General features: G+C 46.8%; 1 protein-coding gene across 1 annotated transcript in view; it reads left to right on the forward strand.

The window, feature by feature from the left end:
• Window positions 1-4,348: 4,348 nt before the first annotated feature.
• TSPAN3 (tetraspanin 3) overlaps window positions 4,349-23,707 on the forward strand; it is a 62,059-nt gene continuing 42,700 nt past the window's right edge. The window contains exon 1 of the mRNA XM_079768650.1: window positions 4,349-4,596. Coding sequence (XP_079624776.1) covers window positions 4,534-4,596 — 63 coding nt within the window. The 5' untranslated portion in view covers window positions 4,349-4,533. The remainder of the gene's footprint in view (window positions 4,597-23,707) is intronic.

The following is a 23,707-nucleotide window of genomic DNA, read 5'->3' on the forward strand; positions in this document are numbered from 1 at the left end:
CGATAAGAGTTTAATCTCCAACATTTACAGGGAACTCATACAATTTAACAAAAGGAAGATAAACGACCCAATCAAAAAATGGGCAAATGACCTAAATAGACACTTTTTGAAAGATGACATTCAGAAAGCCAAGAGACATATGAAAACACGCTCAAAGTCACTAATCACCTGAGAGATGCAAATCAAAACAACAATGAGGTACCACCTCACACCTGTCAGAATGGCTATCATCAACAAATCAACAAACGACAAGTGCTGGCGAGGATGTAGAGAAATATGAACCCTCCTTCACTGCTGGTGGGAATGCAGACTGGAGCAGCCACTGTGGAAAACAGTATGGTGTTTCCTCAAAAAATTAAAAATGGAACTGCCATTTGACCCAGTAATACCACTTCTAGGAATATATTCCAAGAAAACAGAAACACCAATCAGAAAGGATATATGCACCCCTATGTTCATAGAGGCACAATTCACCATAGCTAGAATTTGAAAACAGCCTAGATGCCCATCAGCAGATGAGTGGATTAGAAAACTGTGGTACATCTACACAATGGAATACTATGCTGCTATGAAAAAGAAGGAATTCTTACCATTTGCAACAGCATGGATGGAACTGGAGAGCATTATGCCAAGTGAAATAAGCCAGTCAGTGAAAGAAAAATACCATATGATCTCACTCATTTATGGATAATACAGAACATTATAAACTGATAAACAAAAATACCCGTATTTTCCGGCATATAAGACGACTGGGCGTATAAGATTTTCCTGGGTTAAAAAGTCGTCTTATATGCCGGAAAACACAGTAGTCCAATATATCTAATCCATTATATCTAATCCCATCAATGTAGTCCAATATACCATATTTTCCGGCGTATAAGACGACTTTTTAACCCAGGAAAATCTTATATGCCCAATCCTCTTATACACCGGAAAATATGGTAGATACAGAGGCAGAGAAGCATCTAACAGGCTGTCAAATGGCAGTGGGAAGGCTGGGGAGGATTGGGGGGCAGTGGGGAGGTAAGAGATCAACCGAAGGGCTTGTATGCATGATATAAGCATAATCAATGGACACAAGACATTGGGAGGGGGATGAAGGTGTGTGCCGGGGTGTAGGGGAGGCTGGGGGAAGGTCAGTTGGGAACAAAAAGGAGACATATGTACTACTATTTGTAATACTTTAAACAATAAAAAAAAATACAAAATATAAATAAATGAAATTTGGGAACCACTGCGGGGGTGGGGGTAGAAGTGTCAGAGATGAAAGAAAATTAGTAAAATGTATATGAAAATCTCCCTCCTATCAGAGTCTGGGTCATGCCGTGGGACCCAGAGTCAAGTCCCGCCCGACCCATGTACACCTGGAAATTACGTGAGAACCAGACCCAGCTGGCCTCACCCCCATTGGGCAAGGCCCAGACTGTGCCAGCCCCACCTCCTTCAAGCCTCCGTGAGCCTCATGTCCCTGGGGCCAGCGCCAGGTGTGGGGATGTGGGCCTCGAATCTCCGGGGCTGGCGCCGGGGGCGGGGATGTGTCCCTCGCATCCCCAGGGCCGGCATTGCAAGGCTCATATCCCTGGGGCCAGCACCAGGGGCAGGGACGTGAGCCTCATGTCCCCGAGTCTGGTGCCAGGGGTGGGGATGCGAGCCTCATGTCCGCGGGTCAGTGCCGGGCAGGGGACGGGACACAGCCTCACACAAGTCCCCGCCCTTCTGTGCCTGCTGCACACGCAGCTTCCTGCTGATCAGTCATTACGCATGAGGGAGTCAGGACCATTAGCATATTAGCTCTTTATTATATAGATTCCCACCTATAAGCTGTTATTCATCCAAATATTCACATGGCCTGCTCCCTAACTTCAGGTTTTCTCCAATCTCCTTTCCTCAGAAAGGACTTCCCTCATTACTCTCTATCCCCTTTCTCTGCCCAATATCATGTCATAAACTTACCTACCTATTTATTTAAGGTGTGCCTCCTCTACCAGAATTTAAGCTCCGTGGGGGCCAGAATTTCTCTTGCTCACTATGAAATATCCACCATCTAGAACAGTGAGTACAGAGGTGCACTTGCAAAAAGTTTGATCAGTGAATAAATGCCTGCTGCTGCTTGGTGAAAAGGAATAGGATGTGGAGGTGGAAAGATATTGCTGAGAGTAGCCAGGGAGATTGTGAGAGAATGAGATGATTGAGGAAAAGTACATGGGCATCTTGTTAATCTTCACCTGAGGATATTTTTTAAATTGATTTTTAGAGACAGTGGAAGTGGGGAGAGAGAGAGAGATAACAATGTGAGAGGGACACATCTATTGGCTGCTGGCCTGGGATTGAACCTGCAATCTAGGTATACTAGTATGCCGTTGATCATAGGAATCTAACCTGTGATCCTTTGTTGCGTGGGCTGATGCTCTAACTATTGAGCAACAATTGCCAGGGCCAAATGAGCATCTTTAAGAGCCTGATCAAGGAGCCAGTGCAGGGTTGCAATGGCAGGAAAGTAAAGGAGTTTCCCTGTGTGGCTGAGAACGTGGTTTCTGCACAAGACTACCTACTGCTGTCTCTTTGGCTCTGGGCTAGTTTGTTCATCTTTCTAAGCCTCAATACCCCATTATGGAGCTCACAATCATAGTATCTTCCACCTAAGGTTGTGATGAAGTTAAATGAGCTAATAGCTATAAAGACTTGGACACAGGGTAAGCTCTCAAAAAGTATTAATTATGATGATTCAAAATTAGGGGAATATTGTGAAAAGTTGCAATGCAAAAAGATATTTCTCTAAGTCTTGGTCCAAAATGTCCTACCCTGGAATAGACTTGATGTGTTACCTTGCTCCAACCATACTCCCACACAAACACGTCTCTGCCTTGCCAGCTCCATCACCAGCTTTTTCTCCTTTCCGATGACTATTCTGAGAGCCTAGCACATGGCAAATAAATTCTCCATAACTATTTGTTGATATTCATTGCACTTCTCCCAAACAGTGCTTAGGAAAAATCTTGATGTGGAGTGGGAGAGATTACTGTCTGCAACCTCCATATGAGGTGTCAATATTGAGAAAGAAGATAGCTACCAAAAAGGACTCCTGGTGACTAACTGGACTCAAATGTAAAAATAGAGCCTAGCAGCCATTTCTAAACAGGGGCCTCTCATGCAAACCAGCTTCAGGGATAAACCTGCACTAATCTCCCTGCCTAAGCTGTTTCTGCCAGCTGAGCCAGCCCTTAAAAACGAGTTCCTGGAATAGTATTTCAACCAACAAGACTGAAACTTCTCTTTTCCAATCGGAGCCGTACTGTTACAGCCTTATTAGCATCTTCACTAACCAATCAGAACAGCTACATACAACCAACCATGACCATGCTTTTTGGACCAATTAAATTCTGAGGATTTGGAGTCCTTATTTACATGAGAACAGGCCAATCAGGGACCAGGGGCAGGGACTTCTCTTTATATAAGTCAGTTTTCCATTGGCTGGGAGAGTCCAAGTTCTCTTATGTGAAGGAGACTGCAGGATGAGGTTTCCTGATTGGAGCTCAAACACCATCGGTCTCTTGTCAGGGCAGCTCGAAGCAGGGTGAGTTGAAGCAGACCAGCTTGAACCAGCTCAGAGCTGAGCTGTCTAGCCAGAGAGGGGCCTTGCCCGAGGGCAGCCTCCTGCCAGGATCAACCTCACAGTAGTGCTATTCCATAAATTGAGCTGTAACATTATTGAGTTGCTCCATAGTCATGCTGTTCCACAACTGTGTGGTATCATGATAGCTGTTGGCATTGAATAAAGCCCACTTTTTCACTGCACCCCAAATTGGGGATTCCTGTTGGTGGTGAACTGATGCCAATAACCATGGGCGGAGGGTTGACAGGGGAAGTGGGCTAGGTCAGTGGTCGGCAAACTGCGGCTCGTGAGCCACATGAGGCTCTTTGGCCCCTTGAGTGTGGCTTTTCCACAAAATACCACGGCCTGGGCGAGTCTATTTTGAAGAAGTGGCGTTAGAAGACGTTTAAGTTTAAAAAATTTGGCTCTCAAAAGAAATTTCAATCATTGTACTGTTGATATTTGGCTCTGTTGACTAATGAGTTTGCCGACCACTGGGCTAGGTAAAAAGACTATCTACTGTGGGCTGGCATAGTCAATGTGGCTCTTTGAGGAGTGAGTTTCCTCCAAAAGGACTTCCCTAATGAGCCATCTGCATCCAAGGGTGGCCAGAGGCCCAAAGTAGCTAAGTCTTTGGCTCCTTTAAGAGGCATGGCCTGGCTGTAGCCCGCTGAGGGAGTGATTGGCCTAAGCTTCCCATCCGGTGCAACTCGGTTGCTAGGGAGCAGCGTGCCTCCCCCTCGGCTCCCCCCTTCCCCACCGGAGCGGCTGCGCAGAGGAGCCAGGTGCTTGCTGGGCCCGGGCTGTGCAAGGACGCCAGGGGCTGGGGGAGCCGCTGGCCAGCCTGTGCAGATCCCGGCCGGGAGGCGCCCTCGCCATTGAGGCCTTGCTGGGTGGGCGCATCGGGCTCCCCAAGCAGGGCCCCAGCGACTGTGGGCACCATGGGTCAGTGCGGCATCACCTCCTCCAAGACGGTGCTGGTGTTTCTCAACCTGATCTTCTGGGTGAGCGGAGCTGGTGGGCGGAGAAGCGGGGGGTGCCGGCGGGGAGGCCTCGTCCGAGGGGTCTGGCGGGGACTGCAGCAGCGACTCGGGGCCGGGGGTGACGGGGCCTACGACGGAGGGGCGGCTTTGTGAGCTCCCTCCCAGGCCTGGTGCCGGAGGGCGGAGGGAGGGGAACCCTTAGGGGCTTCTGGCGGCCTCCGTGTTCGGGCCTCGGTGCTTGCCTGTCTCTGGGCCGGGGGCTTCCCGCGGGGGGGCTGGCCCAGCCTCAGGCTCTGCCCCTGGAGCAGCCTGCTGGACCGAGAGAGAGCTCCCCGTGCGGACCCGGACCCGTTCCGGACCTCGGGCTGGAAGGAGGATATTGATTCCCCAAAGGGCCGGGCTCCGCTTTCCTGTCGGCCTGCAGCTCCAGCTGAGGCTTGTGAGCAGACGGTGCGCCTAAGCGGGGACGCTGCCCACTCGGTGAGGACTTGGACTTGGAGCTCCTTCTGAATGGAGACCTGGTTGGCTGGTTAGCAGCCCCAAAACCGAATGGCTTAGACTTGACAAGTCAAATAATCCTTTGACCAAGGAAATAAAACTGTTTGGGTCATGGGTGTGGGGAGCCTGAGATTATAAACCTTGGTTAAATATGACTCGGATGTCACAAGATTTAAAAATCGATGAGCTCACTTTCACTAAATGGTGGCTTATGATTTTTTTTAAAACACACCCAAAGAAAGGAGTGTTTATAGCCACTTCATCTTAGTTCAAGTTCTTATCTCACCAGGGACTTTTGTCATAACCTGTGTTGATACAGTCAGTCTCTCTATCCTCTAATCCTCTGGACCTTGCACCCGGATAAATCTTATTAAGCATTCTTCCCTCACAGCACTTTATTTAAAAAACAAACAAAACCCCTAAAAATATTAGCAGTAAAGTAAGGTTCAGTCTCTTGGTATTGCAGCTGATGTCCTCAGTCCCTTCCTTCCTCATAACTGGCCATATTCTTAAACACTCGCTTCCCTGGACAGACTTCTCTTTCCACAGTCCCAGGACACTCCCGGGACATTCTCACTTCCTACACTTTTGTATGTCCCCATTCAAATTCTCCTTGCCACACACATACCTATTTTGGAAAAAATTATTTTCTTCTTACAACTCCCATCTTCCCCTCCCCTCTCAAGGAGGAAACTTTTTATATCCCCACTAGTGTAGCATACATAATAAGGCGCCTATACATATACGTGCAATGTCATAGTCTTTTCGGGTATTTATGGTGTGATGGAAAGAGTCCTGATGATAGTACCTATTCAAAATTTCTCACGTGACATTGGGGTTTTCATGGATTTTTGTTGTTGACACTATTACAGATGTCCCCTTTACCCACCTCCATCCACACCACTCCCCTTTTCCCATCACTACATTCATGATTTCTTCTTTTCTAACTAGTGTTTTTCATACATTAGTTTGAGTTACAAGCCTTTTTAAAAGGTATTTCAGGGATCCCCGAATAATAAACACTCTATTATTAATAAGATACTTAGGGAGAGACTTCACTTTGTAACCTTTAGTTTCTTGTGATTTTTATGGGCATGACTATTTAATTTGAAGAATCATCTGTCAGATGAATTCTAGGCTATTTAACCTCAGGGACTGGAATTGTTAATGTAATAAAATATTGGAAATACAGGAGCCATTTTCTTTAAATAAATAATTAGATTTTTATTTACTCTTAAATATCAGTTAATTCTAAGTGATTGCTTAGGAATCTTTGGAATTGTGTTAGCATATGTACTTTTGGTACTTTCTTCAGTGAAAAAGGTTATGTTGAACTTCAATTGTGCATTTCTTAGTGGGTTATTCCAGGCCTAAAGTTATACTATGTAGTAAAAATACCCTTTATCTAGGTTAGCAAGGATAGTAAAGCTTTTGTGAGCTGTGGTAAGGAAGCTAAGCAGACATGCAGGGAAAAATATTGTGGCATAGAGCAGATTAATGCAACCTAACTTATGAGAAAACAGTATTATTAGATCTGTCTCCCACCAAATGTTTAGTTTAGGGGCAGACATTGGAATTTGATGACGGTAATGATAGCTAACATTTGAGTGCTTATTACACCTAGGCACTGTGATAAGCACTTTACATGGAGTGTTCGCACATCAATTCAATCTGGCAGGAATATTATTATGCTTATTTTACACATGAGGGCATTAAGGGTTACTGAGGGCATCAAGTGGTAACAGAGCCTGCGTTCAAACTCAAGTTGTTCTATACTTAGAGCCCTTAGTGTTAGAGCAAAGTGTGATTTCAAAAGATTTGGAAAGGGAAAGGACCTTATTAGGTTATGTTAGAGTCACTTTCTCCAAAACATACTGATTTTCATTTTGTATAGAACCTATACCAGTATTTAAAATGCACTATTTAACTTGTCATTTAAAAAAATTAGGCCATTATGAGGGAGTACATAAAACAGATGTTAACTGGTTCTCCCTAGCAATTTATAATGTATTCTTCAGTTTTAATAAGTGTATCCTTATATACTGGCTCCCTCCCTCCTTTTAAGACCTTAGTGAATAATTGGAAAAACAAATATTCCCTGCAAAGGGCATATTAAAAGCTTATTTAGGTTGCTTTAGGAAGCTTTTTAACTTTGTGTCCTGGCTCCTCACTATCAGGTGGTAATGGTGATTTTGGTTAAGTATTAAAGCTTAATTGCTTTGGCAAGATCTTTAAACTGCATCTTTTAATATCTTGATATCCTAGTTCATTTGGGAGTTGGTTCAGTGAGCTGTGATGTGGAAATAGTATGTTAAGAGTCTAAGAAAGTTACTGTGGAAAGCCACACAGTAAAATGGGAAATAACCGTTCCTAAAATCCTCAAGGTTGTCTAATGGAAACAGAGTTCCTAATCATATTCCAGAATATTAGTGCTTGTGGCATGAAAGATAATTTTGGACAAGGGAAAGGATGAACACCTAAAATCTCTTTGTTTTTATGGAGTGGCATAGCTTTAAAATGTAAGTATATTAGTGCTAGACCCACGATGGTCTATGGAGGATGATTAGTAGTGTTTGGTACATGATTAAATATTGAATGCTATTGAAACAGTTACTAACTACACCTTTGTACCAAGGTCATACCAGATTCTTACTTGGGTAGGTCACTTGCTCTGACCCAGGAGGCTTCATCTAAAACAAGTTTAAATCAGTACTTTTTAATGTTCAGGATAAAGTTATTTGAGTACTTAATCATGTTCCATGTTATAAAAATTACCTTTATTTATTCTACCCTATGTGAAAAACCAATAGGCTAGTATTAATTTTGCTCATAAGTATCTTACGCCTTATAGGGACTGCAAGAGAAAGCTTTGTCCACGCTTGTAGAATTTATACTCTGGCACATCTATTTAGGCTATTGTATTTCATCCATATGAGAGGTGATAGTAACAAGAAAACACCTATGGAGGTCAGACACCTTTTAAATGGCTTAAGAAACAACTTTAGAATGTTGCACCTTCACTAATTATCATTTGCTCATATAAAATACTCTATACATACAAATAGTATTTGGAAGCTATATATAACCTTTAAAATTTATCTCATCATTTAAAAAGAGCTTTTCACATCACACTTCCTTCTGATACATATAATTCAGGAAATGATTTGCTAAACAAATATAACAAATATTTGAGCTCCTAGTTTGTGCTTGTATTATTGATAAAATGGTGAAAAAGGTAGTAAAGATCTTGGACTTACAGAACTTCTTTATGGAGGAGTAAGACAAATAACTAAAAATAAGCAAGAAAAGTGATGTGGTATGCAGAGGGTTAAAAAACAGGGTTATGTGATAAAGTGCCTTAGGTTGGTAAAGAAGGCTTCTCCAAAGAGATGAGATTTAATCTGGTGTATAAGAAGGAGCTGTTTTTGGGGTGATTTGGGGAGATGGGGAGAATTCAAGACAGGGAACAGTCTATAGACCCTAAGGCAAGAATATACTTGATATGTTCAAAAAGAAGGTTTTAACTATGGCTTCATGCTTTTGTTTTTTTATAATGAAATATTTCAAGGACAATTTTTTATTAAATATGTTTTTATTGATTTCAGAGAGAAAGGGAGAGGGAGAGATAGAAACACCAGTGATGAGAGAATCATTGATTGGCTGCCTCCTGCACACCCCCTACTGGGGATTGAGCCCACAACCTGGGCATGTGTCCTGACCAGGAATTGAACAGTTCATAGGTCGACACTCAACCACTGAGTTACACTGACTAGGCTCAAGGAAGCTTCTTTTCATAAATCTCCTTATACATATTTTGTGTTTCCTACACATTTGACTTGGGAATATGATACTTTAAACTGGAATCTTCATTTGACATCCTGGATTTGTTTCTAGTCCTGTTGTATTTCTATCATTATGAACTAGAGGCCCAGTGCACAAAATTCGTGCACTTGTGGCGGGGTGTCCCTCAGCCCGGATTGCAAGAGGTCAGACCGAGGGAGCCCACTGGTACACGATTGGGGACAGGGAGGCACACGGGAGGTTGGCCAACCAGGGAGGGACCGCGGGAGGGCTCCAGGGTGTGTCCAGCCCGTCTTGCTCAGTCCTGATCTGCTGGATCCCAGCAGCAAGCTAACCTATTGGTCGGAGTGTCTGCCCTCTGGTGGTCTGTGCACATCATAGCAAGCGGTTAACCAGCCTTAACATATCATTAGCATATTATGCTTTGATTGGTTGAATGGCCGACCGGATGACCTGACACTTAGCATATTAGGCTTTTATTATATAGGATGATTACTTTGACAGAGACTGTGTCATTGGAATGTACACAGGTTTTTGTTTTTTTTTCCATAGCTATTTTTCAATCACTAGAAGAAAAGCTAACTTTGTCAGTGAGCAAGTCATGGTACATAATAGGAAATCTGTTTTTTAACTTTTCTTTGACAATTAAGAAAAGGAATGTTTCCAGTCTTACTAAGTTATCTGTCCGCTGACCAAGTATCTTGTGGCTCTGAATAATCATTAACTGAAAGAACTCATAGCATTGGGAACTTGGAATCAGCTAGGAGACCATATGCAGAAAAGTTATCTTTAGTAACAATTTAAGGAATACGTTAATAGCTTTTTACAATATTTATTATGCTTTGAAATATTTTAATGAATTTTATTCCATAAATTTCAATTAAGGTTAGGATTTCTGCAGAAAACTTATACCTTGAAATGCATACTTGCTCCAAACAAGTATACTCTAAGAATTATTCACTCAATTAATGTTTGTTGAATATGCTTTATCCTTTTCTGAGGTATACTAAGAGCAAAAATACATAGTTCCTGCTTTCCAACAGCTCATGGGAAGAAGGGGAAGACAAACAGGAAAATCTAATACTTAATTAAATTTAATTTGTAGGTACATCTTCCACCCCACCCCACTCCCCAGATCATACCTGTGGACAGTCTCAAGTCTTTTAAAAATATTTTCATTTCCTTCTCCCCCTGATCCTTAATAACTTGGTAGAATCAACATATGAGAAATTTTTTTGCATTAATACATTTGTTTTTTTATTTTCTGGGGGCGGGGAGGAGGAGAACGGGGTAGTAAATGCCAATATATTGTAATTTTGTTGCTACTACTGATTAAACACATAACCCAAGCCTGGACACACTCTAATATTATAAAGTTTAAGCACCCCAAGCTCCTATAGTAACAATGGACTCTTGTTACAGTTAGAGTAGGGTATGGGGACAGAGGGTCTCACAAAAACAAAAACAAAAACTGCAAAACTGCATGTTTAAATTCCATGCTTCTCAGATGATCTCTAGAGCCCTACATCCTGAAAATAGCCAATTACCACACTGCTATAATAATTTGACTCTGGTCTGATCTCCAATTTTACTGCCACCTGAACTTTTGGGTCTTCCAACTGGTGGGTATAAATTGGATTAAGTAGAACAACTTTGTTAACTGGATAATCAATGACTATAAAAAAAACAAATAGAGAAAAAGTGAAAACAGAGCAGAATTAAGGAACATGACCTAGGGGATATCATCAGAGTAATGCAGCTGTAAAAGGATTAAAATACATCTTCTTTAAGAATGATGGCAATACCTACAAGACACCTGTGGCATAAGGCCACAGTACCAACATTGGGAGACATAGCAAATGTACCTAATACACAGAAAAAATACAGAGAGGCAGCCAAGATGGAGACACAAAGAAACAGACCTCAAATGAAAAAACAGGAGAAATCCCTAGAAAAAGAACTAAATGAACTAGAGGCAAGCAATCTACCAGAGACAGGAGTTCAAAACAGTGGTTATAAAGATGCTCAAAGAATGTAGGGGAAGAATAGATGGACTCAGTGAGAACTTAAGATAGCATAAAAAAAGACATAGAAACTGTAGTAAAGAATAAGTCAGAAATAAAAAAATACAATATCTGAAATGAAGAACAAATTGGATGGAATCAACAGCAGGGTAGATGAAGCAGAGGATCAAAGCAGCAATTAGGGGGACAAGGTAGCAGAAAATAGCCAAGCAGAGCAGCAAAAAGAAAAAAGAATTAAAAAAAATGAGGATAGTTTAAGGGACCTCTGGGACAACCTCAGCTGTAACAACATTCACATCATAGGGGTACCAAAAGGAGAAAAGACAGAGCAATGAATTAAGAACCTATTTGAAGAAATAATGACAAAAACTTTCCTAACTGGTGAAGGAAAAATACACACAAGTGCAGTAAGAGTAGAGAGGCACAATAAAGATGAATATAAAGAGGCCCACACTAAGAGACATCATAATTAAAATGGCAAAGGTTAAAAACAAAGAGAGACTTTTAAAAGTGGCAAGAGAAAGACAGTTATCTATAAGGGAACTTCCTTAAGACTGTCAGCTGATTTCTCAATGGAAAAATTTCAGGCCAGACAGGATTGGCATGAAATATTCAAAATTATGAAAAGCAAAAACCTATAACCAAGACTACTCTACCTAGAAAGGCTATCATTTAAAAATGAAGTAGACAATAAAATTGAAGGGGAAATAAAGTGCTTCCCAGACAAGAAAACACAAAAGGAATTCATTACCACCAAACCAGTATTGTAATAAATGTTAAAGCACGTTTTTTAAGAAGAAAGGGAAAAAAAGAGCATAATTATAAATTATACTATATATATAAAACAGCCTGAATAACCATTACAACTGAACGACCGGTCGACCAGTCACTATGATGCGCACTGACCACCAGGGAGCAGGCACTCCACATAGGAGCTGCCCCCTGGTGGTCAGTATACTTCCACAGTGGGAGCACCGCTCAGCCAGAAGCCAGGCTCATGGCTGGCAAGCACACTTGCAGTGGTGGGAGCCTCTCCCGACTCCACGGGAGCGCTACCAAGCAGCAGCAGCAGGTGCAGTGGGCTGGGATGAGTGCAAGCAACACTGCTACATCCCTCGAGGGGTCCCAGATTGCAAGAGGGTACAGGCCAGGCTGAGGGACCCCCCCCCCCCCGCAACATGCATGAATCCATGCACCAGGCCTCTAGTATAGAATAAAGTGGCAGTAAGTGTGTACCTATCAATAATCACTTCAAATGTAAATGGATTAAAAACTCAAATAAAAAGACATAGAATAGGTGAATGGATAAGAAAACATGACCCCTATGCATAATCTCTACAAAAGACCAACCTCAGAAAAAAATAAAGGGATGAAAATAGATATTCATGCAAATGGAAATAAAAAATCTGGGGTAGCAATACTTAAGACAAAATAGACTTTAAAACAAAGGCTATAATAAGAGACAGAGAAGGATATTACATAATGATAAAGGGATCAATTCAACAAGAGGCTATAACCTTTGTAAATATTTATGCACCCAACATAGTAGCACCTAAATACATAAAGCAAATATTGATGGATATATATGGAGAGATAGACACTAATACAGTTGGAGTAGGGGATTTTTAACACCCATTTACATCAGTGAATAGATCTTCCAGACAGAAAATCACCAAGGAAACAGTGGCCTAAATTACACACTAGTTCACATGTATTTAATTGATATTTTCAGAGCATTTTACTCCAAAGCAGCAGATTATACATTCTCTTAACTGCACATGAACATATTTCAGGATAGACATAGGATAGGCTGCAAACAAGTCTCAATAAATTTAAGAAGATTAAAATCATATCAAACATGCTCTCTAAACAGTGGTATGAAACTAGAAATTAATTACAAGGAAAAAACTGAAATTAACACAAACACAAAGAGGCTAAATGACATGTTACTGAACAAGGAATGGGTTAACTGTGAGATTAAGGAAGAAATCAAAAGATACCTTGAGATAAGTGAAAATGAGAACACAACAACACAAAATCTGTGGGATACAACAAAAGCAGTCCTAACAGGGAAATTCATAGTAATACATTCTTACCTCAAGAAACAAGAAAAATCTCAAACAATCTAACCTTACACCTAAAGAAACTATAGAAAGAACAACAAACAAAGCCCTAAGTGAATAGCCAGGAGGAAATAATAATGATTAGAACAGAGATAAATGAAACAGAGTCTACAAAAACAATACGAAAGACCAATGAAACCAAGAGCTAGTTCTTTGAAAAGATAAACAAGATTTATAAACCTTTAACTAGACTCATGAAAAAAAAAAAAAAGAGAGGACCCAAAATGAAAGAGAAGTAACAGTGACACCATAGAAATATAAAGGATTATAAAAAAAGTATTACAGACATCTATATGCCCAAAATTGGATGATTTGGAAGATATGGATAAATTGCTAGAAACATACAATCTTCCAAAACTGAAAGAAGAAACAGAAAATCTCAACTGACTGATTACAACAAATAAAATTGAGCCAGTAAAACAAACCAAAACACACATCCCAACAAACAAATGTCATAGACCAGATGGTTTCACAGTGAATTTTACCAAGCATTTAAAGAAGAATAACATCCATCCTTCTCAAAAATTCCTAAAAATTCCACAGGAGGGAAGACTCCAAGCTCATTTTACGAGGTCAGCATTACCCTAAATCAAAAATCAGATAAAAACACTTCAAGGAAATAAAATTACAGGCCAATATCCCTGTTGAACATAGATGCTAAATTCCTCAACAGAATATTAGCAAATCGAATTTAGCAGTATATTAAAAATATCATACACCATAATCAAGTGGGATTTATTCCAGGGATGCAAGGTTGGTACAATATCAGCAAATCAATAATGTGATAGACCACATAAACAAAATGAAAGATAAAAATTATATGATCAGTAGATGCAGAAAAAGAATTTGGTAAAATTCAGCACTCATCCTCTCTAATAAAATGGTAATATGCAAATTAACCATCACTCCACTACATAAGCCACGCCCACCAGCCAAGCCATGCCCACCAGCCATTCAGGGCGAGTATGCAAATTAACCCCCATCCAAGATGGCTACAGCCACAGAGAGCAAGGTTTCCCAGGTAACAGAGCAAGCCAAGCTTTCCCATAGCCGTTGCAGGCCTAAGCCTCCACTCAAGCTACAAAGTTTCAATTATAGAAGGTAAACAAATTCAAACAAATGGTGGCAGAATGGAGCTTGAGAGAGCAGGCCAGGGTTGCCGGCGGCAACAGGGGAAGCAAACTTTCCACACACCCTGGCCGGGCCCAGCCTCCGCTTAAGGCTACAAAGTTTCAATTGTAGAAGGTGAATTAACTGCCACAGAAATGGCAGCAGGCTTGGCTCCGCTCCAGGCTACAAAGTTTCAATTGTAGAAGGAAAATAAATCCCAGATACCAGGGCCTCCGCTTGGGTCGCCAGGGGGTGTGGCCGGCCTACAAACCACCACAGGCCCCTCGCTCAGGCCGCCCCATGCCCCAAGGGAACCCCCACCCTGATCCAGGACGCCCTTCAGGGCAAACCAGCTGGCCCCCACCCGTGCACCAGGCCTCTATCCTATCTAATAAAAGAGTAATATACAGATTGATTATCACTGCAACATACAATATAGCTGCCCCCATGTGGTCAAAGATCCTGCCCCCATGTGGACACAAGATGGCCACTACAAGATGGCCAGCAGGAGAAGGCAGTTGGGAGGCACCCGGCCTGCAAGGGAGGGCAGTTGAGAGGGACCAAGCCTGCAAGGGAGGGCAGTTGAGAGGGACCAGGCTTGCAAGGGAGGGCAGTTGGAGGTGATCAACCCTGCAGGAGAGGGCAGTTAGGGGTGACCAGGCTGGCAGAGGAGGGAAGTTGGGGGCAAACAGGCTGGCAGGGGAGCAGTTAAGTATCAACCAGGCTGGCAGCGGAGTGGTTAGGGGCTGATCAGGCTGGCAGGCAGAAGCAGTTAGGGGCAATCAGGAAGGCAGGCAGGCAAGCAGTTGGGAGCCAGCAGTTCTGGATTGTGAGAGGGATGTCCGACTGCCCATTTAGGCCCGAACCCACCAGGATCGGGCCTAAACGGGCAGTCGGACATCCCTCCAGGAGTCCCAGATTGGAGAGGGTACAGGCTGGGCTGAGGGACAACCCCCCGCCGTGCACGAATTTCGTGCACCGGGCTTCTAGTTCATGATAAAAACTCAGCAAAGTGGGAGTTGAGGGAACATATCTCAACATATTAACAGCCATATATGGCAGACCCACAGCTAACATCATACTCAATGGGGAAAAACTAAAAGCACTTCCTTTTTTTAAAAAAAAATATTTTTATTGATTTAAGAGAGGAAGGGAGAGGGAGAGAGAGATAGAAACATCAATGATGTGAGAGAATCACTGATTTGCTACCTCCTTCATGCCCCTTACTGGGGATTGAGCCCACAACCCAGGCATGTGCCTTTGACCAGAATCGAACCAGGGACCATTCAGTCACAGGCTGACACTCTATCCACTGAACCAAACTTGCTAGAGCTAAAAATATTTCCTTTAATACCAAGAACAAGACAGGGGAGTTGACTTTCTATATTTCTTATTTAACATAGTATTGGAAATTCTAATTACAGCAATCAGACAAGAAGAAAAAGCATCCAAATTGGAAAGGAAGAAGTAAAACTGTCCTTATTTGCAGATAACATGATATAGAGAACTCCAAAGATTCTACCAAAAACTAGAAGAACTGATAAATTCAGTAATTAAGAATACAAAATATTCAGAAATTATTTGCATTTTTACACACTAATAATGAACTATCAGAAAGGGAAACTAAGAAAATAATCCCATTTACAATTGCAACAACAACAGCAAACATACCTAGGAAGAAATTGAACAAAGGTGAAAGAAGACTTGCATTTGGAAAATTAAAAGAAACTGAAGAAGGAAATTGAAGAAGATGCAAATCAATGGAAGCATATACTGTGCTCATGGATAGAAGAGATTAACATCATTAAAATGTCCATACTATCCAAAGCAATTTATAGATTCAATGCAATTTCTATCAAAATACCAATGCCATATTTCACAGAGGTAGAACAAATGATTTAAAAAATGTATATGTGGGGAGAAACCAAGATGGCGGCATAGGTTAAACACCTAACCTACAGCCGGGCACAACAATTTCAAAAACACAACTAAAAATCAAACCGGACATCATCCAGAACCACAGGAAAGCTGGCTGACTGAAATGCCCACAATTAGAAGGAAAGAGAGGATCACAAGGAAAATCAGGGAAGTCGTAAAAGCTTGAGGTATGGAGACACGGGCGGAGACACGAGCCCGTGCGCGTGCGGGGAAGACGGAGCCGGAGAGGAAGGGGCGGCTGACGGCCTGGCTGGCGTTCTCTGGCGGGAAGGAGATAAAAGCGCCAGATTGTGCTGAACCCCAGCTCCGACTGCACTGAACCCCAGTTCCGGGCGAAACCCTGGGAAGCCGGGCTCATGCTGGGGGAGTCTCGGCTGTGGGGCGGAGACACGGAGGAGTTGCGCCGGAGCCGCGCACGGGAATGTGCGCAGAGGAGGGACTGTTGCCTGTGCCGCTGGATTGCCCTAGCGGGAGGGAGACAAGGGCTCCGGACTGTGCTGAACCCCCAGTTCCAACTGCACTGAACCCCAGTTCCGGGAAAGACCCGGGGAAGCCAGGCTCATACTGGGGAAAGCTGGGCTGTGGGGCAGAGGTGCAGAGAGGCGGCGAAGAGCAGAGCACCGGAGGCGCGCAGGGGATTGTGCGCGGAGGATGGGCTGTTGACTGTGCCGCTGAGTCGCCCTGGAGGGAAGGAGACAAAAGCGCCAGACTGCGGTGAGCCCCAATTCTGACTACACGGAAACCCAGTTCCGGGCGAGAATCTGGGAATCCAGATTCATTGGGGGAGAGACTAGACTGTTTGGCAGCGCGCGAAACTCCAGGGCGCTTTTCTCTCAGAGGTGTTTGCTGGGAGTACAGAGGGACACAGGAACCTCATAGGGCGGGGCTGACGGGAAGCCAAGGCGGTAGGCTCCGCCCTGTAACTCCGCCCCATCCAAGCTGAACACAGAGGCTTTTACAATTTTGCAAGTCTAGTTGAATGGGGCTGTCTCCCAGCATAGACACAGCTGATCCTCACAGCCAATTGGACTGGAGGTCACATCCTCCCAGTGTACCAACAGCAATCAAGGCTTAACAACACCAAGACTTTGCACTCAGCCCACAAAGGGGGGTATCAAGAGCGACCACCTAGGGAGATTGGGGAAGCTGAGCGATAGGGAGGCAGCCAAAAGGGGAAGACACCGAAACAGGTCACGAATATAAGGGATGCTGTAATTCATGCTGAGGGGCCACAGGCAGTAGCTGACCTACACTCCATTGGAGACCCAGAAACGAAGGCATCTAGTGGTCGGTGTGAGATGACACCAGATTTCAACCACTCCCATAAGGGACACATTCAAGAGGCAGACGCAGTGAGCGCCAAAGCCTTGCTGCACCAAGACCTGGCGAATAAACGTGTCTCCCGCACAGCAACTCTTCCTTTATAGACACAGAGGGTCCGCACGGCCAAGTGCCTGGAGGACAATTCCTCCCAGTGACACCAACAACAATCAAGACTTAACTATACAAACAAGGACCAAGATGGAGGCATAGGGCAGAAGCCTGATTGCTGCCTACCACAACAATTTTGAGACTACGACGGGAGAGCAGAGCAGACACCATCCAGAACCACCGGAAGGCTGACTGAGCAGATGCTCTACAACTAGAATAAAAGAGAGGGGTACGCGGGATGAAGCTGATGCCAGTGACCCAAAGACCACACTTTAAAAACTACGGCTCAGGCGACACAATGGCGGCCTGGATCGTGCTCGGCACAGTTCCCCCAGCGGTCTCCGGCTGAGGGGAAGGCTTCACTCGCTGCCGAGCACGGACAGACGAGCCCCTGGGAGACATGGGGTGGGAGACTACGCGCTTGCTGACCTCCGAGTCCTTCAAGAATCTCAACACCCCGGAAGCGGCCAGGTGCGCACGCTCGGCGACCGGCCACCGCTGCAGACCCAAGGGCTGACGCAGCCACCCCGGACCAGCCCGCCGCCGCGCACCGGGCACACCGGAGCTTCGCCGAGCCCGCCGCCCAACGAGTTCTGCGGTGGCTGCCCTGGAACTCTGAGAAAATGGCCGAAGGAATTGCTGAGAGGGAATTGACCAACAGGAATTGGGATCAAGAAGATGAAACCCCGCTGGGTCACGGATCCGGGTGAAGCCGCGTGCCCCTGGGTCCGGGTGAGGCTGGGAACTGGGTCAGGGTGAGGCTGGGCCCCGGGTCCGGGTGAGGCCACGTGCCCCTGGGTCCGGGCAAGGCCATGCGCCCCTGGGTCCGGGTGAGGCTGAATCCTGGGTCTGGGCGAGGCCGTGTGCCCCTGGATCCGGGTGAGGCTGGGTCCCGGCCCCTGGATCCGGGTGAGCCTGGCCCCGGGTCCGGGTGAGGCCGCGGGCCCCTGGATCCGGTGAGCCTGGCCCCGGGTCCGGGTGAGGCCGCGGGCCCCTGGATCCGGGTGAGCCTGGGTCCCGGGTCCGGGTGAGGCCGCGGGCCCCTGGATCCGGGTGAGCCTGGGTCCCGGGTCCGGGTGAGGCCGCGGGCCCCTGGATCCGGGTGAGCCTGGGTCCCGGGTCCGGGTGAGGCCGCGGGCCCCTGGATCCGGGTGAGCCTGGGTCCCGGGTCCGGGTGAGGCCGCGGGCCCCTGGATCCGGGTGAGCCTGGGTCCCGGGTCCGGGTGAGGCCGCGGGCCCCTGGATCCGGGTGAGCCTGGGTCCCGGGTCCGGGTGAGGCCGCGGGCCCCTGGATCCGGGTGAGCCTGGGTCCCGGGTCCGGGTGAGGCCGCGGGCCCCTGGATCCGGGTGAGCCTGGGTCCCGGGTCCGGGTGAGGCCGCGGGCCCCTGGATCCGGGTGAGCCTGGGTCCCGGGTCCGGGTGAGGCCGCGGGCCCCTGGATCCGGGTGAGCCTGGGTCCCGGGTCCGGGTGAGGCCGCGGGCCCCTGGATCCGGGTGAGCCTGGGTCCCGGGTCCGGGTGAGGCCGCGGGCCCCTGGATCCGGGTGAGCCTGGGTCCCGGGTCCGGGTGAGGCCGCGGGCCCCTGGATCCGGGTGAGCCTGGGTCCCGGGTCCGGGTGAGGCCGCGGGCCCCTGGATCCGGGTGAGCCTGGGTCCCGGGTCCGGGTGAGGCCGCGGGCCCCTGGATCCGGGTGAGCCTGGGTCCCGGGTCCGGGTGAGGCCGCGGGCCCCTGGATCCGGGTGAGCCTGGGTCCCGGGTCCGGGTGAGGCCGCGGGCCCCTGGATCCGGGTGAGCCTGGGTCCCGGGTCCGGGTGAGGCCGCGGGCCCCTGGATCCGGGTGAGCCTGGGTCCCGGGTCCGGGTGAGGCCGCGGGCCCCTGGATCCGGGTGAGCCTGGGTCCCGGGTCCGGGTGAGGCCGCGGGCCCCTGGATCCGGGTGAGCCTGGGTCCCGGGTCCGGGTGAGGCCGCGGGCCCCTGGATCCGGGTGAGCCTGGGTCCCGGGTCCGGGTGAGGCCGCGGGCCCCTGGATCCGGGTGAGCCTGGGTCCCGGGTCCGGGTGAGGCCGCGGGCCCCTGGATCCGGGTGAGCCTGGGTCCCGGGTCCGGGTGAGGCCGCGGGCCCCTGGATCCGGGTGAGCCTGGGTCCCGGGTCCGGGTGAGGCCGCGGGCCCCTGGATCCGGGTGAGCCTGGGTCCCGGGTCCGGGTGAGGCCGCGGGCCCCTGGATCCGGGTGAGCCTGGGTCCCGAGTCCGGGCGAGGCCGTGGGCCCCTGGATCCGGATGAAGCTGAATCCTGGGTCTGGGCGAGGCCGTGGGCCCCTAGATCCGGGTGAGGCTGGATCCCGGGTCCGGGTGAGGCCGTGGGCCCCTGGATCCGGGTGAAGCCGTGCCCCTGGATCCGGCCGAGACCAAACCAGAGGGAGTCGGACCTGCATTACCACCATTTGTCCACCATCCAGAGCTGAGGGGTCAGTGCCGACATGTACTCATAAGGAACTGGTGGACATTGATATTGGGTCTCAAAAGAACTGTTGGACCAGAAAGAAAATCACTACAGACTGATTCATTTGCCTGTCAGCATAACTATTATTGCTCGTCGCACATTCAACTCTTATAAGTATATCTCTAGTGACACATGATTTCGCTCATCTAGGGGAAATGATGAACAACATAGACTGATGAACAAGAACAGAACCAGAAACAAGGAGGCATCGATCGGACTATCGGGCCTCAGAGGGAGGATAGGGGAGGGTGGGGGGAGGGGGGAGAGATCAACCAAAGGTCTTGTGTGCATGCATATGAGCCTAACCAATGCTTAAGTTCAACAGAGGGTTGGGGCATCCATGGGGAGGGGTGTGGGATGGGAATGGGGGGATGAGGACAAATATGTGACACCTTAATCAATAAAGAAATTTTTAAAAAAATGTATATGCAACCACAAAAGACCTTGAATAGCCACAGCAGTCTTGATTAAAAAACAACAAAATTGTAGGTATCACAGTACCTGATATCAAACTATACTACAAAGCTATAGTAATCAGAACAGAGGAGAGGCAGTTTAGGGGACTGGATGAAAAAGGGGAAGGGATTAAAAAGTATAAATTGTTAGTTATAAAATAGTCACAGGTATGTAAAGTATAGGTAATATAGTCAATAATGTAATAACTGTGTATGGTGCTATGTGAGTACTGGAAATGTTGGGGGAGCATGTTGTGAAGTGTATGATTGTCTGATCTCTGTGCTGTACACCTGAAACTAATAGAAAACAATATTGAATGTAAACTGTAATTTAAAAAATTAAAGGAAAAACAACAGTTGCCTGGGTTCAGGATAGAATAGGCAGAGAGCTACATTTAGCTAGGGATTAAGTTTTCCCAGGGAAGTACAACTAAGTTATGGGGACAAAGGAATTGAGGGTTTATATAAGGGCGTGCTTTTAAAGAGAGACCACAGAATCTAATACAGGTAAAGAGGGAGATGAGCACATGAGGGAACTGGTGCATTCTCCTCTTGGAAGTATGCCCAGGCCTTTCCCTTTTCCCACTTCTTACCCCACACTCATGCATCTCCTAAACTCCAAGGGACTTCATGAGACTTGCAAGCAGAGGACCAATGGGTAGCAGCAGCTTCTCCCAGGCTAACCCCCTGAACCTGTCTCCAAGGCCCCCTTTTCTCTGACTCTCCAGTGAGCTGACAGCAGCCCTGCCTTTGCTCTCACTTGTTTCCCATAACATTTCTGGTCTCTCTTTTCTTGCTTCTTCTACCCTTGGTCCTTCCTTGTTTCACTGTCCCCAGCTTTAATGTACTCTCAAAATCACACACACACACACACACACACACACACACACACACACACACACACAATCACACACACACACACACGAAAAGAAAACACGAGGGAACTAAGGGGCACTTTGAAGGGGTTAGGGTCAGTGGTTTGTAGGTCCTGGTTGAGGTAGAAAAATCATTGGAATGTTAGAGAGACTGCATGATCAAACAGTGGGATGTTTGAAATTGAGATTACAAAGGCTGGTAATTTTTGGTACAGACAAGATCAAAGATTTGACCTTGGCAGTGGATGGCTATGATAGATTTCAAGGTCTGTGGTAGAGTTGGTCACAGGGTATGAGATGTCAATATCCAAAGATGGTTTTAGTCTCAGCAGGAAATAAGATATCAAAAGTCTTTCAGAGGTACATTTATTAGATCACTCCTTTCTGCTGCAGAGTAAGCATTGTTAAAGTCTCCCCTCCTGTATCATCCATCATCATGTGTAATCAATAAAAGATTTAATATCCTCTTTAAAAAATGTCTTTGAGGGAATGAGAAAGAAAGCATATTTATAGACAAATTCTAGTAAAGATCTTTGGGTTTGATATACTGGCACATGGAACTAAGAAGCAAGTCAATTAGTAGCTCAAAGTTTTTGAGGTATTTGTACTGCCAAAGAATTCATGAGCTAACATGAAAGGCCTTTGTCTGTTAATATAATCTTTGAGGTGTTAAAACTTGCACAATAGAGAGAACCAAGATGGCGACATAGGTAAACACCTGAACTTGCTGCCTCTCACAACCACATCAAAACTACAACTAAAAGACAAAACAACTATCATCCAGAACCGCGGGAAAGCTGGCTGAGTGGAAGTTCTACAACTAGAAGGAAAGAAAAAAGCACATTGAGACAGGTAGGAGGTGTGGAGGTGGGCACAGAACGGGCTGGCAACCGGGTGCGCTGTTGTGTTTTTTTCAATCAGGAGGGAGATACAAGCTCCCGATTGCTCTAAACTCCAGTCCCAGGCGAGAATCTGGAGACCCAGACTCATACGGGGAGAAACTGGACTGTCTAGCATCGGGTCAGAACACGAGGGCGGCTTTCTCTCAGAGGTGCTCGCAGCAATCATTCTTCCTGCACGGGGGTGCCGGATGTGGAGACGCGGGAACCTCTCTGGTACAGGGCTGACTGGCAGCCATTGCTGTTTGCTCTGCCCTGGTGATTCCCTGAGACCTCACCCCAACCAATTTACAACCCCACCCAAGCTATGCGCAGCGACTTTTACATATGAATGGCCTGTCCTTTCTCCACTTAAAACCTGTCGAACTGCTGCTGGGTCAGAGAGCCCCAGAGCTCCCAAAAGAAGGCCCAAGGCCCAGCAGCAGCAGCCTGCTTTGCTTCTCAGCTGGGCCTCATCTGGGCACTTCCAAACCCCAAACAAAGAGGAGGAATCTGCAGATCTCTCTGTAGCTCCTACTGGGTGGCCTCAGGCAGTTGCTGACTTTGCACCTCCTTGGAGATCTAAGAGTCAGTGTTCCCAGTGGTCAGTGTGAGACCATACTGGATTACAACTCTTCACATCCATAAGTGACACACTCAAGGGGCAGACTCAGTGAGCACCAAAGCCCCACTGAAGCAAGCCCTGCCCCATAAGGGTGTCTCCTGCACAGCAGTCCTTCCATTGTAGACACAACTGGTCCTCACAGCCAATTGTCCTGGAGGTCAATTTCTTCCAGTGAGGAAAGAGAAAAAGTGGTGGCAGAATAGACAGACCTGTTCTGAGCCTTGCCCCGGAGCAGAAAGAAAGAACAGCTGAGGATCGCACTGGGAGTGTTTGTTCTCAAGCTAAGGGACAGCTGAACTCCAGGAGAAGGTGGGGGACTGCTGGATGGGGTTCCCCTGACCAGGCAGCCCCCACTGCAGCTGCGGCTGGGTCCCTTCCTGGAGCTTTGGGCTCGGATGAGAAACTTCGCCATCTTGAAAGGGAAAGTGGATCTTGTCGGAGGCCTGTAAATCAACAACTGCGGCAACTGCCGAACAGCTGTGAGCCGCAGAACACTGGTCCCAGGTGGCGCAAACACTTAGACTCAAAGGAGCTCTTCACTCCACCACGGAAAGGTCAGATTTTGCGGGGATAGGGTAAGGTCTCTAGTCCCGGCGGGAGAGAAAAACGCACGCGCGCACTGCGGGAGCTGGAGGACCAGGGAGGTCTGTCCCTGGAGAAGTTCGTGGCTGATGGGGCCAGTGTGATCCATGATTGTGGAAGGGGGCCCTTAGAGCTGCTAACAGGGGGGATCTCTAAAGAGCAACCCGTTTTGATCTGACGCAGAGGGATAGTCTGGGAGTTTCAGGGGTGTGCAGTCGGCTTGAACTTGCCAGCCTCTGCAAACTGGTCTTGAGTGCCACAGAAAAAAAAGGCTAGAGAGGCTTTAGAGTC

The sequence above is a fragment of the Cnephaeus nilssonii genome (genome assembly GCF_951640355.1).
Source record: "Cnephaeus nilssonii genome assembly, chromosome: 4".
NCBI lineage: Eukaryota > Metazoa > Chordata > Mammalia > Chiroptera > Vespertilionidae > Cnephaeus > Cnephaeus nilssonii.